At 46.1% G+C, this 17971-nt stretch overlaps 1 protein-coding gene across 5 annotated transcripts in view; it reads right to left on the reverse strand.

Moving 5' to 3' along the window:
• The window catches only part of cadpsb (Ca2+-dependent activator protein for secretion b), a 70213-nt gene that overhangs the window by 30143 nt on the left and 22099 nt on the right, over nucleotides 1-17971 (reverse strand). For all 5 annotated transcript variants that reach the window (XM_076037204.1, XM_076037206.1, XM_076037205.1 and 2 more), the window contains exons 4-11: nucleotides 14688-14768; nucleotides 14266-14499; nucleotides 11619-11740; nucleotides 8221-8332; nucleotides 5799-5938; nucleotides 5308-5374; nucleotides 4227-4335; nucleotides 2726-2938 (exon numbers count right to left, since the gene is read on the reverse strand). In XM_076037204.1, coding sequence (XP_075893319.1) covers nucleotides 2726-2938; nucleotides 4227-4335; nucleotides 5308-5374; nucleotides 5799-5938; nucleotides 8221-8332; nucleotides 11619-11740; nucleotides 14266-14499; nucleotides 14688-14768 — 1078 coding nt within the window. The remainder of the gene's footprint in view (nucleotides 1-2725; nucleotides 2939-4226; nucleotides 4336-5307; nucleotides 5375-5798; nucleotides 5939-8220; nucleotides 8333-11618; nucleotides 11741-14265; nucleotides 14500-14687; nucleotides 14769-17971) is intronic.

Here is a 17971-nt window from a genome sequence, read left to right on the forward strand (position 1 = left end):
AAGGCTGGAGGAGAGCAATCACGAGAGACCCTGTCCTAGCAGCTGCATTACTCAAGAAGGGTACAGGCAAAGCATGAAGAACAAGAAGAAGAAGGAAGAGGAGGAAGAAGAGACAACTGAAAAAACCACAACCTATATACCAACATGAGAGTTTGTGGGCGGTGGCGTGTGAGGACATGTGAGGATATGTGACAACAGATGTGGAGGCTTTTAAGAAAGAGTGAGTCAGAGAGAGAGAGTGAGGGGAGAGAGAGAGAGAGAGAAGAGAGAGAGAAAGCAGGTGGAGCGAGAGAGAAGAGAGAGAGAAAGGAGGGGGAGCGAGATTTTGACGAACCTCATCACTCTGCTGCAGTTTTAGTCATTCCGGACGAGTACTTAAGGAGTTTGGCGGGCAACGCGTTAAGCACCGTCACCGGTCAGACAGACAGGCAGACGGACAGACAGGCAGACAGATAGACAGACAGACAGACAGACAGACAGACAGACAAACGGCTGCCTCTTCGAAAAGGCCCATGTGAAAACACAGCAGCCGATAAGGTAAAGCGGGCTTCCACGTGGACGGCAGACCTCAGTGGAAAGAGGCCGTGACCGTCCTGAAAGAGCCGTGCTGCCACCGCGGGAAGGGCATCTGCGAGAAAACATCCATCCATCCATCCATCCATCCATCCATCCATCCATCTTTTATCACCGCTTCTCCTGCACTCAGGGTTCACAGGGTTGACGGAGCCTGTCCCAGCTGTCTCGGCCAGGGGAAAGGCTGGGTGAGGGGGTGGGAGGTGGGGTGGGGGGTGTTTAGGGTTTGGGCGGGTTGCGCGCTGGGCAAGTCGACTAGAGTCAATCTGCTTAATAGCTGCGTCCCAAGTCTCACTTTTAAATCTGGTGGCATGATGGGAAATAATCTTGTCCGTATTTGTTGTCCGACCACCATTAAGAATCCAGACCTGACCGGTCTTTTTTTTTTTTTATTATTATTATTATTATTATTATTATTATTATTATTATTATTATTATTATTATTATTATCATTATTAAGTCCGTCCAAGTTTAATACCCCTTTGTACCAGTTTTGAAAATAGCGTTATGTTTCCCATAGACGAACAGACGGACATCCGTTGCTACACAGGAACAAGAGCGGCCGCCCTGTTAGATCAGCTCGTTCAGGACCTTCACGGGTCCCCGCGTTGCACTGCAGCAGAGTCAGGAGGTGCTGTGTATGTTTATGGTCCCAGTGCCATTCAAGACCACCGTGGGGGTTGGGTGGGGGGTGAAACATGTACGCGTCGTGTGCCACAATGTTTCAGGGAGGGGAGGGAGAGTGGGGGGGGGGGGGGGGTGGGTGGGCTGGAGGAGGTCTGTGCCACTGTGAGGAGGCGTTTGAATGGCAACAGCTGGCATCGGAGGAGTCAACTAACCACAAGAACGATCACACACTGGACAAAGAAACCAATGGAGAAACAACATAGAATTTACGTGATAGGAGTCTGAGTAACTCATCCAATTCATGTCACATGGGTTGTTGTTGTCGTTGTTTTTTTTTGTTCTTTTTTCAAATCACATGATTTTGTCGGACTAGTATGGACTTTCTAAATTGGCATACTGTGGGATCAAGTTAATTGGGAGGTTAATAACGGCCAATTGTTTTTTCTTATGGGCTTTTTTTTTTTTTTCATAGACCTTGATCGTCAGAGAGAGAAAATGGATCATTTTGAATTATGAGTCGAAATGATGCACACAAAGAGTCTTCATTATTTCTGAATAGCAGGATCTATTATTGTGGATAAGTACGTGAGGTGTTCAGTTAGGGGTCGGAGGGTCGTAATGGGCCTGACCAATTTGTGGACAACACGCTATGAATACTGAGATTAATTATGTGGAGGCGGTCAGCAGGAGAATGTTGCTGGGAGTTGGCGCCTACGTTTCGTCCCTTCCTGAATGAGGGAGGGGAACACAGGAGATGGCTACAACAGAGGTCGATGCGGATGCCACACTACTGCCGACGGTCTTACCTTCACTTTTGCTACCTGAACTTGTGAGCTGCTTAGAGGTGCAAGTACAGCGACACAGATTGGTTAAAACTTTGAATATAGTGTGCGTTGGTCTGAGGAAAGGCGCCTCAGAATCACAGCTGCCCTCCGCAGCGACGGAATGGTTCTTTTTGTTTGCTAGTTAGCTTGATTTTTGTTGGAAAAACAAGCCTGGTACACGCCAGCAGCGTCCGTGTGAATTCAACCCCAGCGGACGTGAGTGTTGGAAACGTGCTTGTTGAACTGTGTCGTCCTCATGTCGTTAGCACAACGAGTCCTACTGCCTGGAGTCTCGGCGCTTCCTCCTCCAAAACACAAGGCCTGCAGCTAATTCCCCCGAGCTAACGGCTAACGGAACGGCTCTGGGTTGCACCTTTTAAACACTGCGGGAGTGGCGACAATGAGTGGAAGTCAATCAGATGCTGAGAGGGAGGGGGGGGGGGGATCTGTGAGAGATCAAGGCATGTGTGTTGCGTGCTTGTGTGTTAGTTCTACCAGCACGTTCTGTGACGGCAGTGTGGAGCGCATGGTGTGACACAATTATGGGTTCGAGCTTTGGCTGTTTTTCGTGGATGAGGCCTGCTCTCTCTCTATCTCTCTCTCTCTCTGTCTGTCTGTCTCTCTTTCTCTCTCTTTCTCTCTCTCTCTCTCTCTCTGTCTCTCTGCTCAACGTGACCGTGTGGCGCCGCCGGCTGACTTACAGAACTGAGAGATGGGGGCGTCCATCTGGGCCGAGGTGCCGCCCTTGGAGTTGAGCTTCTGGACCTGAGTGGGCGGGACGGGCTTGTGGGACTGGCCCGTGGCGCGGTACATGGCCTGGACCCACAGGATGCGGTCCTGCTCGTCGTCGCTGGCAAACATCACCGTGTCGCCCTCCTTCACCGCGTTGAAGAAGGCCCGCCCTCCATCCAGGCCTGACAGCAGGGCAGAGGTGGGGAGGAACAAAGCACAAGTACTTTTGTGACTGTACTGAAGTAGATTTTTCATGTGTGTACTTTACTCAAGTGTTTCGTTTTCTGATGATGTTTTTTTTTTTTTTTTACTTTTACTCCCTGAAGTTGTGCACAAATATCTGTACTTTCTATTTCTTACATTTGGAAAAACATGCTGGATTACCTTTGGGTTTAAAAGTGTTTAAAAGATATAATTTGTGTTTCAAGTAATTCAGTTATTATTTATTATAGTTTTTGGTCGAAGTGGAGCTATTTGAACTCTGCTACTGTGTATTTCAGTATAAAAGTAGAGCATGTACTTTCTTACTTTTACTTGTGCAAAGGAGTTGACTCATTACTTTTTCCACAGTATTTATTTGTTCACAAGCAGTGTTGGTAAGTAATCTATTACTAAGTAATCCACTACTGTAATTAAACTACTTTTTGAGTAACAGAGTAATGTAACGGGATTACTGTGGCAAAACTGGTGATTATATCATAATTGCTTTATCAAGTAACGATTCCTTTACTTTTTCTGAAATATTTTGCAAGCTGAAATTGTCTCATTATTCGCAAAATGTCTGAAATTTACAAAAACAACAGAAAACAACAGTGTCACAGGCTGACGGTGCAGCTGTGCTTGCAATGGCATCGATACGCGACGAGGCACCAAAACAAACAATGGCGACGACAAAAGACAAAACAGCGACTGCGGTTCGGTAGCTGGAAATACAAACATCATTTTGAGTTCATCTCGTCGGAGTCAAAGAATATTGTGGTTCGCTGTACGTTGTGTGCAGGAAGCAAGACGTTCTGTACTTTGAAAACATCCACGTTGAACCGTGCTTCGAATTATTTGTAATATCGGCTGTGCAAAAGGCACCGGTGCTGCACATGAGTTTGTTCTGTGAAATGTTCAGTTTGTGTTCACAGAGAAAACATTCATCGACGTTAAGAGGACAGAGGAAATATTTGGAATTGCAAAATTTGCACTTTAATAAAGTTCAATCCAAAGCACTGAGCAACTGTTACTTTAGCTTTTTTTTTTTTAAACTAAAGCAATTAGTATTTGATTACTCATGAAACAGAGTAGTTGTAGTAGAAGTAATTATATTACTTTCAAGGAGTAATCAGTAGTGGGATTACTTTTATGGAGTAAGCATCCGTACTTGCACTTAAGCACAGCGTTTAAATACTGTGGCCCCCTCTGCAGCGTGTGGCGGCGAGAGGCGAGCGGAGGGCGGCAGCCTGCGGAGGCGAGTCTCCTCACCTGGCTGGGGATCGCTGTAGTCCACCGTGTAGCCATCCAGCTGGAGGAGCTCCTGCGGTTCGGACTTCTTCTCCCTGTAGCTGCACATGGCGAACGTGTACTGGCTCACCTGCAGGGGGGCGGGGGGGAGGGAGAGATCAATAATGCACTTGCACCGCCAAACACACTATTAAATTAAAACAGCACTCAGGTCGGCGTGTTCTTTTTGCCAAGGCTTCTTAATTTAAGGAGAATCAATCCTCCTGGCCCAACAAACAGAACAATGCAGATGAATCGTTATTTCCTTGGCTGGGATGTAGTGAGGCAATTAAATAATAAAACTGAATTACACTTTGAGCAAAATTCTTTTTAAAGGGATAGCTCAACATTGTGGCATGGTCATACGAGTAGCTGCATTCAGTTTAATTATCAGTGGCTGTTGTTTTGAGATAGGAGGAGCTGCTCAGAGCATGACGACTTTAACATGATGACTTGAATTATCATTACAGCTTTGTATCTACTCATATGACTTTGGGGATTACAGAAAAAAAATGTTGGGCTACTCCTTTAAAAGCATAAAATCAATCCACATAAGGTTACAAAATATGCTTGTTATATCTTTGTTTCACTCTGATCTGCCCTGTTCCAGAGTGCCAACCTTGGTTAAATGTTCCTGTACATGGAAAACCGCCCAATCTGTTCTTAGAGTGAAAACCTTTTGGTTGGTTCATACTGAATCTTATGTCCAACCTACCAACATTTTCTTTATGAAAGTGCTTGAATTTTTTTTTTTTTGTGTCATCCTGCCAACAAACTTGTCTGCAAGCAGCAGTCAGAGGGCACACGGAGAACCTCCTTGCCAACCAAAAACCCTGACTTCTTTAATTGTAGGCTAAAGTGAAAATTTAAAAATAAAGAGTTGAAATCTAGAAAGAGTACATCATTGAAACATGTTAGCTCAGTCTCAAAGTTGAAACGAGCAAAAAGCGCAGTGTGTGAATGTCAATGCCATCTGCAACAGTCACACTGCGGACTTAATTATGCAGGTTAATGCTGCTTCATCAAGGTGGTTAAACGCTGCTGGATTTGTTTAAAGACTTACCTGCACAAGGACAAAGAAACGCTTCTTCCAGCGCTTCCACACATTCTTCCCAAAAGCCCACAGATACCTGTCAAAACAGACACACAACCAGAGACAACCAAGTCCACGTCACCAGAGGCACAAAAAAATCCATACATTTAAATGATCACTAATAATAATAATAATAATAATAATAATAATAATAATAATAATAATAATAATAATAATAATATACATTGATACAATTATAATACTAATCATTATCATTATGACAAAAATGCTTCCTGACAGAGTGATTATATAAAAAGAAACAATTTCTCAGGTTCCTTGCAAAATGCAAAATACACAGAATTGTCCACCAGGGGGAGTAGTAGACTCGACTGTGTTTTTCCGCGGTACTTGACTGAAAATGAGGCCACAGGACCTGAGAGGACTGGATTCGTAATGGCAAGACGGTGGAAAATGGAAGGCGCACAGGACTGCGAGAGGCCACATGGTGGCACACCACTTACCCACAATGCTTCATGTTCTGTGGCTTGTCCATGCGTATGGCGAGTTTGATCCTCAGATCCTGGTCGGGGCAGGCCTTTGTCACGGTCATCTTGTGGAGCTCTGACTGCTTGGGGCTGTTGGGAGTTGGATGGAGGACGACCTGCACTCGAGCAAACAGACGAAGACGGTGTGAGGCAGGTTCATCCGGGACGTGAGGGTCTGGCCTGGGCTCGCATTCCGCTCTGTGACTGGTGTTTGCTGGCAATGCTGGGAATTAGAATTTATCTGGCGGTTTTGCTGAAAGTGAAAAGAGAGAGCGAGAGCCGGCGAGGGGGAGAAGAGGGGTGGTGGTGTGGGGGTGGTGGTGTGGGGGTGGGGGGGGGGCTGAGGGGAGAAAGCTTTGCTCCGCGTCTCGAAAGAGGAAGCCTAATCTCTGCACTGACTGGAGAGGAAGACTGCTTTCCTGCCAACGCTGCTGCACTGGGAGATCAGAGAGCCTTGTCACAAGCCAAGGTCGACGCCACGACAGGGACGCTTTCCGAGGAAGGCAACACTCATCCATCTATCACAGCGGTGTCACACCTCGGCATGCTGCATGGTGCAGGGCTGCTGTTACCACGTCGACAGTCAGCAGAGGACAGACTCGACGCCGGGGCCGTGACTCCAGAGACAGAGTACAGTGGATGCGGAGTTGAGGTATTTGTTCCCCGCATGTAAGGAAGAGGCTGGTGCAATATGAATATATAGTGGTGGAAAAGAGGTTTCTTTCTGCTGTCATCTACAAATGGTAAACGGACTGCACTTACATGGAGCTTTACTATGTATTTTACCAAGGCGTTTACCCACTGCTGGTCAATACTGAACATTTCAGCAGGATAATAGAGAATGCCCCTTGTTAAAACACATCCAGGGCAAGTTCCAGAAGTAGTCTTTATTTTCTTATTAACAATAAACAAACAATCAATTAAAATAATTTGCATTTGTTTGTATTTGTATGATGCAGCCACAACACTTTTTCCGCATAACATTTCATGACAACATTTGAGATTTTGTGCAACTTTAAAGGTGTCCAAAAACATATTTTTCCCCACTACTGTATTTAAAAAGCTCAAGATGCAAATAAACAAGTGTATGAACCACACGACGTAGCCATACCGAGATGGGAGACTCGAGTCGGATGATCGGGTGATTTTACAGTGCAATGCAAGCTGCACGCAGACCAACAGCGGTCAAATGAGCAGCAGTCATGGAGGCAGCTAGACCAAGAATAATTGAATTTGGGTTTAAGGATTATGTTGTCGATGACGCTCTGAAGAAGAGAACAGCAGGATGCAAGGACTGCAACTCAAAAATCAGTGACACAACCCCGACAACTTCCATCTTCATCCGTCACTACAAAACCCACAAAGAAAGATAAGCTAGGTGAATGCACCTTCTTAGCTAAATGTCACGGCTATTACAAATCTAACATTTGCGAAAACTAACAAAGCTTAAGCTTAACGTGGTAAGTAAGGTATGTCTTCTCAATAAAATACGCAATAAAAGTGTCTTTAGCTAACTTGTTGGCTGGTCAAACGTTTGCTGATATAAATGCTAATATTAAGCCATGATAAGTTTAAGATATGCATACCATCAGCGTAACGTCATATAAAGTAATTTACGTTTTTGATATGATGACCAGGCTGACAGCAGGGCACCAGGCACATGGGATTACATCCCAGGTGTTGATTTCATCATGACAGACATCGCTTCATTCATAACTACAGTACATTATTTTCAGATGTATGGACTTGTGGCTAGCTTGACCGGAGCATTGACTTGATTCTCACCATAGTGACTTGGTACTTGCTTGAGACTTGAAGGTTAAGACTTGAGACTTGCTTGAGACTTGCACATGTGTGACTTACCCCCACCTCTGGTAGCTATAGTCAAGTCAAGTCAAGTCAAATTAATTTATATAGCACATTTCATCCGGCAAGCGTAAACTCAATGTGCTTAAAAAGAAGTACAGCGCTACAGAACTAAACTGTTTTATTCCAGTCTCTGAACCAACTCTACATGGATCATTAAACAGTGCACAGTGTGGTCACATGACCACAAGGTGTGCACAGCAGATGGAAATTGATGCATGTGGATGCTGAGCGGTTTAAAACGACATATTTTTCATTGAAGATAACGGCAGCGGCAAACAGTAATGTCGCCCCCACGACTCAATCATCAAACTGAGCCACATGTTTTTGTGATACACCGAGCTTGATGGCATCATATCCATAAAGTAAACATGCTGTCTGTATACGTAGGGCATCGTTAACCGGCTCTCCTCGCAGCTTCAGTAATTTCGACTCGGGTGTGACGTGAAGCCCGATCGTCTGCCTTTCCTCAGCCGTGTCGGGGATTCAAAAAATAAATAAAAATAAAGCCAGAGACAAACAGAAGCGTTACCCTGCCCAGCTCTTTGTCCTCCAGTGCCAGCACCCCGGTGCTCTCTGTAAACAGCTTCACCTTGACAGCAGGCAGAGGGTGTGTGGTGGTGAAGTCCCCTTGGGTCCCCCAGCTGAAAGACAAAAACAAAGAAGTCGCACCTGAGGGCGGCTCCCTTGGCAGCGTGACGGCGTGCATGCTTGCGCACGCCGCGGCTCCCTCTCAGCCGTCACTGCGCTCCATTTAACTCGTCAGACGCAGGTAGCGTCAGGTGTTTTGTTTGTTGACGACAACATTCTGCGCGAATACTGTCGAAATGTTGTAAAATCTGAAATACGCAGGAGTAAATTCAGTCCCAGGTGTTTCCAGTCCATGGAGCAACTGAGGCATTTATAGACGCAGACACGTCGTCTGCCTCACTTCCCCTTGTTCCAAATGCGACCCTGCTATTATTGTGCCAGACTACTTTTAGATGCGGACTTGGCAAGATCTTTATTCAAGTGCCTTATCAGGTTCTTATCAGCCAAAACCACTCTGCAGGTCTCCTACAGGGAGGCGCAGCAGACTGCCGAAAAATCAGACGCTATCTCGCGTGTTGTGTTTCACGATTCGCGTTGGCGGAGGACAGTCGGCTTCTCGGTGGAGTTTATCCCATCCAGACCATAATGAGCGCACTTGGAATGAGCGAGTGAAGGTGGTGGTGATGGGGGAGACGATCAGCCGCTCCTCCAGTCTGTTTTTGTTTTTGTTTTGTTTTTTTTAGGTGCTTTTGGAGAATCATTTCATGGAGGATGTGAGCTGCTGCCCTGCGGCAAACCGCTGAAGTCCCCTGAAGGAAGCTTTAAAAAAAAAGTCGTTAGCATCGGCCTCTGCCGTCCAACTTTTAAAAAGCGTTGCCCGAGGCTCCAGGAAATGTGGAATAATCTCACAATGTGTGCTTTTTCATCACATGCTGTTTGCAATATGTGCTTACATAAGTGTATACATTTATGTATATATATATATATATATATATATATATATATATGTGGGTGACATGACGCGCAACTTCCTGTACATATTCAGATTCAGATTTAAAGACTGTTGAAGAAGCACATGTGCACATCACTTCAGTTCAAGGCCAAATTTTTGCTTTAGAAAAAAACAAAACTATAACATATGCAGTCATATTGTATTGCTCTCTAATGTTAGCTCCTCTGAATTTGCTTTCGGAAGGCCGGCACTCTGCAGCCTGTTTGGGGAAGAGGAGGATGAGTTTAAAAAAAGAAAATAAAAAAAAACCCGCCCCGGCACATGTGGGCATGTGAATGCTGTTTTAAGCGATCGTAAGAACATAAAGCTCATCATCACGACGCCTCCGTGGGGATCACGGATTTAAAAATAAGAGAGAGTGAAAGGAAACACGGTTTGCCGTTTTCGTCTCTCACCAACCAGCCCGGCCATCGTGTGCGGTTTGTTCAGGTCTCGCCGTGAAGAGGCTGCAAGAACCTCCCAGCGCCTTGTGTAACATAATATTAATGCACAAACTCTCTCTGTCTCTCTCCCTCCCTCCCTCTGCAGGACATGCTCCGATACTTCAGCCTTGAAAAGCTTGTTTTCTTCTCCTTCGTCTTCTTCTTCTCGCAGCCATTGCTGACATTCATAATTAATTCCAGCAAAAGTCTGGAGCGGCGCTGCTCCGCTCTCGCTGGAGAGCTGTGTTGATTTCAGCGGGGAGCATTGTGCTGGCATGAAGGTGACCTTGCCGATCAATCCGAGGCCTATTAACGGATGACGCTGTCGAGTCTCTCTCTCTCTCTCTCTCTCTCTCTCTGTCTGTCTCTCTCTCTCTCTCTCTCTCTCTGTCTGTCTGTCTCTCTCTCTCTCTCTCTGTCTGTCTCTCTCTCTCTCTCTCTCTGTCTCTCTCTCTCTCTCTCTCTCTCTCTCTCAAAGCGCGCGTGTGCTCAAGCGTCTCTGAAGGCGAGACGAACAGCGCCGAGCACTTTCCGATGGGCGGATTTCAAATTGCGCGGAAGCCGCGGCCCCGTCGACCTCCTCCTCCATTCATCTAAGTTGGCCCCCTTTAAAACCACCATTAATTCTTAATTCTCACGGAAGCAATTAATCAATGCAAATCACTGGCGGCATGTAGGATACATGTTGGCCGTGTTTCCTCTGTGTTCATGAGCAGGCAAGCACACACACACATGCACGCACGCACATCAGCTCTCCTTGTTCTCCTCTAATCCTCGTTCTCATTCATGCCCCTCCAACTCTCTCGCACTCTCTTCATAAAATGGCTCTCGAATTAAGACGATCAGAGGCCTTAAAATAGCGCACGATTGTATGAATCTTTCATGGACGCTCTCCTCCGAATCTCCCGCATCATGCCGAGAGTCGCAAGGCGCGACTGCGTCGCAGGAGGGACTCGCAGGGAAGCGACCAAGTCAAGAATCTGTTGGAGGGAGGAGACGGACGCCGGGCATTTCTAAACGACGCAATTTTGCGCTCGCACCTCACGACGCGGTGCCGGGTTGCGTAACGGGGGTTTTTCACACCTCACTCGACTGACTCAGAAATCACTCAGTCGAATTGGGTTTTAGCTCTCACCGTGAATCGCAAATGAGTCAAACGGCTTTGACGGGACTTTGCAGGACGAGGCTGATCCGCTGCTCTCCATCAAATCATTTCCAAGAAAAAGTGGTTTTGATCTCTGGGTAACATCTCCCCACTTACGATTAAGAATTTGATTATTATGCATCTTGTGTGACGCAGGAACATCAGCAGCAGCCCGTCGCAGAATGGAGCAGGTTTCCTCCAGGGTCCATGGCGACAATGATGCAACATAAGAGGACTAACACATGTTGTGCTGGGATGTAATTGGAAGTTTGCACCACAGTTAAAGAACTTTTTCTGGTCCTGGCAGAAAACACTACTGCCCCATGTGGCACAAAGCAATGCAACACCTTTAGCTGCTAGTTGTGGTACTTTAGCACCGCATTGCAACAATGTTTATAGCGCCACCATGATTGTGCAAAACACAATCATGGTGGCTGGCTTATCTTCTGCATCATTTACAGTTTTGTCGACCTGTATAAGGCCCCTGTTTTGGCAGGCTGTGGGTTGTTTGTCGTTTTTATTTTTTTTATTTTTTTTGTTTATTGAGAATGAGTGAGCAGTAGCAGTGAGCTATGGATCCAAATACAGTCAGGATAAAATAATCATTGAATCAGTGATTTTGACGTAAGATGCAAGCGTGTGATGTAACCCCTAAATATTTCTGAAATATTTTCATTGAAATACATCTTTTCTTTGATGATTCATCATACATCTTAATGATCTCTTGAAGAGTCCAGCAGCAGAGCCGCTTCAAACACACGCACGACTTTTTCAAAACGAGACACAAACGCACGCGCCCGCGTGCACGCTCGGGCACTTACGTGGGCTTGGATGCCTCTGCCTGGTCTGTCTGGAGCTTCTCGCCTCCCTCCACCTCCATGGTGCAGTAGACAATCCTATTGGGAGCCAGAGACTTCAGCCCCTGCACTTCCATGATCACCACCTAGGAAGCGCAGACATCACAGCGATTTGTTGCAGCCCAGGAGTGATTCATCCCGCAACGTGGAGGTCAAAGCGTAAAGGAGAGAATCTGGAGCAGACGCGATGCTGCCAAATCCTTGCAGTTTTTTTAGACTTCATACACAGCATGCCAATGCCAGCCAGAGGTACAATGCACACGGCTGCATTAACGTTTGCATGACGCACTCTGGTGATGATTTGGGCCTTTCCGTTAACATCTAATTATTGTGGCTGCATAATTGAACACACAAAGTCTTAATTGTCAAGCATTAGCTTGAGAGCTAAGTTACAGCCGTAAATCTTACAATCAATTACTCTTTCAGAGTTTTACAATCAGTAATCAAGGACAGAAACACATTATTAAAGAGTGCAGTTATCTATTGTTCTAGAACATATACTGTATATATATTTGTGTGAGATATTTTGAATGCCTTGGCTGCAGTTGTGTAAGTGCAGTCATTCTTTGGATTGGCTCTTAATTTGCACACATAAAAAAACACTGCAGTGATTTACATGTCTACCAGGGCACTGTAGGCATTTCAAAAGCCAACAGTAATCAAAATGATCATTTCTTTGTCATCTAATTGCCTAATTATATTTTAATTATTATCATCTACAATACTTGTTTTCATAATGTACAATTAAGCAGAAAAATATGGCCCAAGTCTCCAACATAAGCATCATTTTAAAATTTCGTATCATTGACTAAAAGTGAATCCCTGGAAATTCTGCTGCTCTGCTGCAGAGGAATTCCAGGCTGCGGCCGAAACCAACCAGTTCAAATGTTGAACTGAGTCGCCACATTTACAGAAGCACGTCCTCCATCCATCCTTGCCTCCACCGTGCAAATGATTCCAGCTCTGTAATTTCATACATGCGTTCCAACATTTGGCCGAGGGAACAGGGAGACAAGGTGTCGCACACTTTGCATTTTTCAGGGACTCTGAAACTGTGCTAAATCGCTGGGAATAAGGTGTGATTGCCTGCTGCTCGGCAGAGAAAGCACATCTAAGAGGAGATGATGTCAAGATGACTCACAGTGTCCTGATTCAGGAGCAGGTAAGAGACTTTGTGTGTGTGCGTGCGTCTGTTCCTCGCACAGCGTCTGTTCAACCCCCTGAACAGGTCTGCTGTCTGTTTCTATACTTAGTCACAAGCAGACAAGTAGTCAACGTCGGCGCTGAGACCAGGCAGATGCGTCTGCACCTAATTTTGAGAAGATAACCCAAAGCCGTTCCCTCCGTTGCTCCAGACGATCATAAATTTTGCATTCACTTAGGGAGGATAAAATAATATGTTTGTAACGAGTCGACAGTGCGGAAATATATATTTTTTTAAATGTCTTTTATTAAAGAAAAAGTGCAGCGGGCGATTTAACAAAGATTGAACATTGAAAAGTACAACATGTGCCAACAAGTTCTGCACTGCATATACTGACAGCGCCTGCACATTGTCTGTCTCGTCATTTGTACTCTTTCTTTTCTCGACACGTGGAAGCCGACGTTTCTCCACGTCTGGTTTTTTGCCCCTTTTATCGAACAACCACGATGCCACATATGGCACTTTTACTTTTCACTCTTAAATCTGAGTCCAAAGGTTGAGGACCACTGCATTTTTGGTCCCCAGACACTTATGTCAGAATGTTGCCATGAAATATTGTTATATTTAGTAGTAATAGGAATCAGTGATAACAATAATAATAAAACATTTTCATAATGCACATTTAAAAAAAAAGGTTTAAATGTGAGAAATAAAATGTGCCCAAAAAATTAAGCGTTGAGATGTTTCACAGATTTCACATGATGTGAACATATGGAAGTGTCCTCTCCTTGAGCAGGTCAATCTAAAGTGGTGAGGTCCTGATGGAGAAGACACATTTCCTCTCCTATCAACAGTTGCCTGCCTGCAGACCTGAGGCTGTAAACATGCTGGCAACACAATCTGGGGCCAGACTTTGATAAGCTCAGAAGCTCCGATAAGCAGAAGAATCTGGAAATGCCTTCTAAAAGACGCAGGGAGCTGGTGGAGGGGAGCTAAAAATCTTGCCGGTCTGATGTAGTTTCCTTCAAGCAGTCGCAGCACCAGCTGCCGCCGCTCTCTGGAATAGCTGGAGGCGAGAAGGCGATTTATTATTGATGCCAGACAGGAGGTAATCGCAACAGTCCACTTTTGAGAAGATGATGCAGTGGATTGTTTTTATATTCATTATTTAGTCATAATGTATTATTTTCGCGAGACAGCAGACAGTGGTCAGCGTGGCTTTGATCTCGGGGAATGTTGCGCAAACCAAACTGGATGATTTTATTTTTTCAGCCGGAAGCTGAAGTCTGAGAGAGAGAAAAAAAACCTAAACAAAAGTTTCTGGGCAGTGGCCTCTGTGGAGGTGGGCAGCAGGTGCTTGGGGTGTGTGAGTGTGTATAAACACGAAAAACTTCTGCTTTTCGATTTGCAGCGCTGCAGAAAAAGTTCGGAGCCCTCCGACATTTTACGTCAGTCAGTTCATCGTACCTCCAGCGTGAAGGAGAGAACCACGTCGGACTTGGAGAGCGTGTTCTCGTCCTCCTGGCCCATGTCAATGATGGAGGTGTTGTGGCCCCGCTTCAGCTTCTGGAGTTTGAACTCTCCCCCCTTGGACACAGGCATGCTCTCCAGGTTGGCCATCAGCTGATTCACCGAGGACTTGAGCTCCTCAATGTACATGGCCTCCATTTCCTTGGAAACAAATTTGGGGAACTTGCCCGCCTGCGGACAACACGGGGAGAGATTTACAGTCACGTACGCGGCGAACGTAAAGAATTGAGGGAGTGGCAACGTTTGAGGGAGGAGTGCGGAAGGACTCGTTCGGAGGTTGACACAAATATTAGTAACATCTTTAACGACACGACAATGCATAAGCCAAACATTCTGAGGTTCCCGTGTAGTTGACTCACTCGGGCAATCTGGTCGGCCATCTGAAGACGACCATCCAGCTCTCGTCTGATCTGTGCAGCCTGCTCGTCCAGGTTGTCCAGCTATTGGATGGATGGAGAGAGAGAGAGAGAGAGAGAGAGAGAGAGAGAGAGAGAGGGAGAGGAGAGAGAGAGAGAGAGAGAGAGAGAGAAGAGCAGATTACAGAGAGCAAATAAAGATCCTGACGGCATTTAAATGCGGCCTCAGGGACAGGGTCGTAGGTCACCTAAATCTCCAAACAGCAATTATCTGACCATGAGTGTATAGGAAATCCTTTGAAACCACGCGACCCGCTAGCGTTGTTTACCGACATGGAGTGGCGCGATGGTTTCGGTAGCTAGCACTGTTGCCCCGCACAGGAGTCTGTTCCTCTTCTGCCTGTGTGGGTTTTTCTCCAGGCTCCCCAGCCCTGGATGATGGGGGATGGATGGATGGATGAATGGATGGATGTTGGATGGATGGATGGATGAATTTTGGGGAGATGAAGGATGGATGGATCGATGAATGTTGGGGAGATGATGGATGGATGGATGTTGGAAAGATGATGGATGGATGGATGGATGGATGGATGGATGGATGGATAGTGAGATGAATGGATGGATGGATGGATGGATGCATGTAGCCAGGGGGCCAGTGGCAAAGGAAATTAGATAACAGCCTTTGTCTCCAGTCTGACCAACATCCATTCGCAGCAATGGCAACAATGGTTGGCTGCTATGTAAAAACATAGCATATAATCAAGAAAATTGCTCCTTTTGAAGCAATTTCCTGAGAGAGGACAATGATTTGCCTGATGAACTCATCAGTGCGTCTGCGTCAAAGAGCGTCACATGTCCCGCTTTCGTATTGGAATTGTTTGGAGTTTTCGAAAGGAGGGAAAGGAGGGGCTAACTAACAAACTGCACCTTCGGACCCAATCAGCAATTTAATTTGTGTGCATTTATTCAATTCTGTTTCATTCGACCGAGCGGGAGCACTGAAGTCTTCTTGACTGAACCCTTCGGCTGCCATCGCTTCAAGGGCTCCAAGTGTTTGACTGAGTTTCCCTTTGAACCAAAAGGCTTCAGCCTCCCCCGACTGCTCTGATTTAAGTGTGTGCTTTCATCGCACACGTTGCCGCGCTCTCCCCGTGACGCGTCGGGACTTTGATATGCGGACTGGCATGAAACCGCACTTTGGCCTCGGCTCACTTCGGCTTTCGCACACCCGGCGCAAGACACATGAATGGTCAGGGCACCGAATCGGATTTCACGGTCGGCGTGCGCTCCACAGGTAGAGATACAGAAGAAACGCAATTCAAAATTATTAAGAAAAAAAAAAAAAAAATGCTTGCAAGAGGTTTATGATCTCATACTGCCATGAGGGGGAGTTTGTTATGAAATATCAGGCTTGAACTTGACAAAGTCATTCTGGAAGGAAAGCAAAACAGACCTCACAAGTCTGTTGTTTTTTTTTTTTTTCATTCGAAAGAAAAAAAATGTCTGGGTAAGAAAATATGAGCTGTGGGGCACAGATGCCTGACATCCTTTAGACGGGTTTTAGCCCTCCGGAGAAAATCATGGTTCTGCCTCATCAATAAAGAATGAGAGTTTTATATTAGCTGACACAAGGAAATGGAAGGGAGGGCTTGATCTCTCTCTTGCTCTCCCTCTCTCACCCAGCGGCACATCATTCCTTTCAAACGTGACGTCGCGACTCACCGGCGGCCTCCGTTTTTATCTCTGCTCAGAGAAGCCTAATTGAGACGCATGGCGGCTGCTCGCAGGGCGTCACGTCGCGATTCTGCAGGGCTAATACTGTGTGTGTTGGCTACGGAGAATCGCAGTGGAATCAAGCTGCCTCTCTCTGTGAGTTTCTCAATGTTTCAAAACGTCCCGTGTTCAATCTTTGGTGCACATATATATATATATATATATATATATTTTTTTTTTTATGTACATTAAGCTGTCCAAGCAAAAGCCGTCTCTCACTTTTTTTTCTGTAGTATGTCTAAGGGTGAAAAAAAGGTTTGATTTTCTTTTCCTGAATTCAAGGTGTTTTAATCACCCGCTGTTCCCCCTTTAATTGTTTTCTCTTCAATATTTCTTCCCCACGTCGCAAGTATTGCTGCTGTTACGGATGGGCCTCTCGTAAACCACACATGAGATTACATATGCATTAAGTTTGGCCGCCAAGCATGAAATATAGTAATACCTCTGCGCGGCTGCATCATCCCTACTGGATCTATTTGTTATCCGGAGCCATAAACTTTAGTCTCCTTCTGCAGGCTGGGGGGGGCACACGTCCCAGATGACCCTTTTCTTTGCCTCATAGTATTTCACCCACTCCTATTACATTAGCGGGCCTTGTCCGTCAGGCTTCGCCATATTGATTCTCTTCTCCCCCTCCAGCAATCCTTTTTTAAAGAGAGAATGAGCTGAAGTCACAGTGCAGCCGTTATGTGGGTGGGTGGGTGGGTGGGGGAGTGCAGCAGAGGGGAGGCGGAGGCACTAAAAAAAAAAGAAAAAAAAAAGACTCCGGGATCAAGTAACACAGAGACACACCAGGGACATCGGGCTCGGCGACGGAAACGGGGACACAAAAAAAAATCATCGGCCCGCTCGACAACCGCAGGAAAGATACTATTTTCCGCCGCCGCCGAGTCACAGATCAAGATATTTTTGCTGATCGGGGGGGAAAAAAATTCCCCCCCCAACTCCGAAGCTCCGCTCCCTTAATTGATTCTGTGCACTGGTGTGCACGTTATGACGTGATGTCAGCCAGATGGCATCTTAAGTGGAGGAGGCCCAGTGTTGTTTCCAGCGCTGGCCACTGAACAGCCACCCTGCCATGTAACCCTGGTTCCTGTTTAGTAGAGCACATAATCAGAGTTCGCCACCAGCTGCAGCAGAATGTCTGCACTCGCAGCGCAGCAAGCACTCGGCGCTGCTCTGCCACACGCTGACACATTAGCAGCGGCCAGCGTCCTGTGGGAGGAGGCTCAGCGAGCAGGAGGGCTCTCTCTCTCTCTCTCTCTCTCTCTCTCTCTCGCTCTTTCCTTCTTCTTCTTTCATTGTCACATCCAATGGCGGCAAACCGGATTCATCCACACCCAGAGCTGTGACTTCTACAATGATTGCGCCCCTGCCCGAGTCAGCAGCGGAGCCAAAATGCTTCCTTGGGGTGGCCACAGCGTGACTCACGCAGGGCTGGCAAAAAAAGTAGCTTCCTGACACGTAGTTTTTTTTGGATGTATTTGTTTTCAGTGTGACCTTAAAACAGTCGG

This window comes from Nelusetta ayraudi, unplaced genomic scaffold (assembly GCF_046127955.1).
Source record: "Nelusetta ayraudi isolate G7.1 ecotype Tasmania unplaced genomic scaffold, CSIRO-AGI_Nayr_v1 ptg000050l, whole genome shotgun sequence".
Lineage (NCBI taxonomy): Eukaryota > Metazoa > Chordata > Actinopteri > Tetraodontiformes > Monacanthidae > Nelusetta > Nelusetta ayraudi.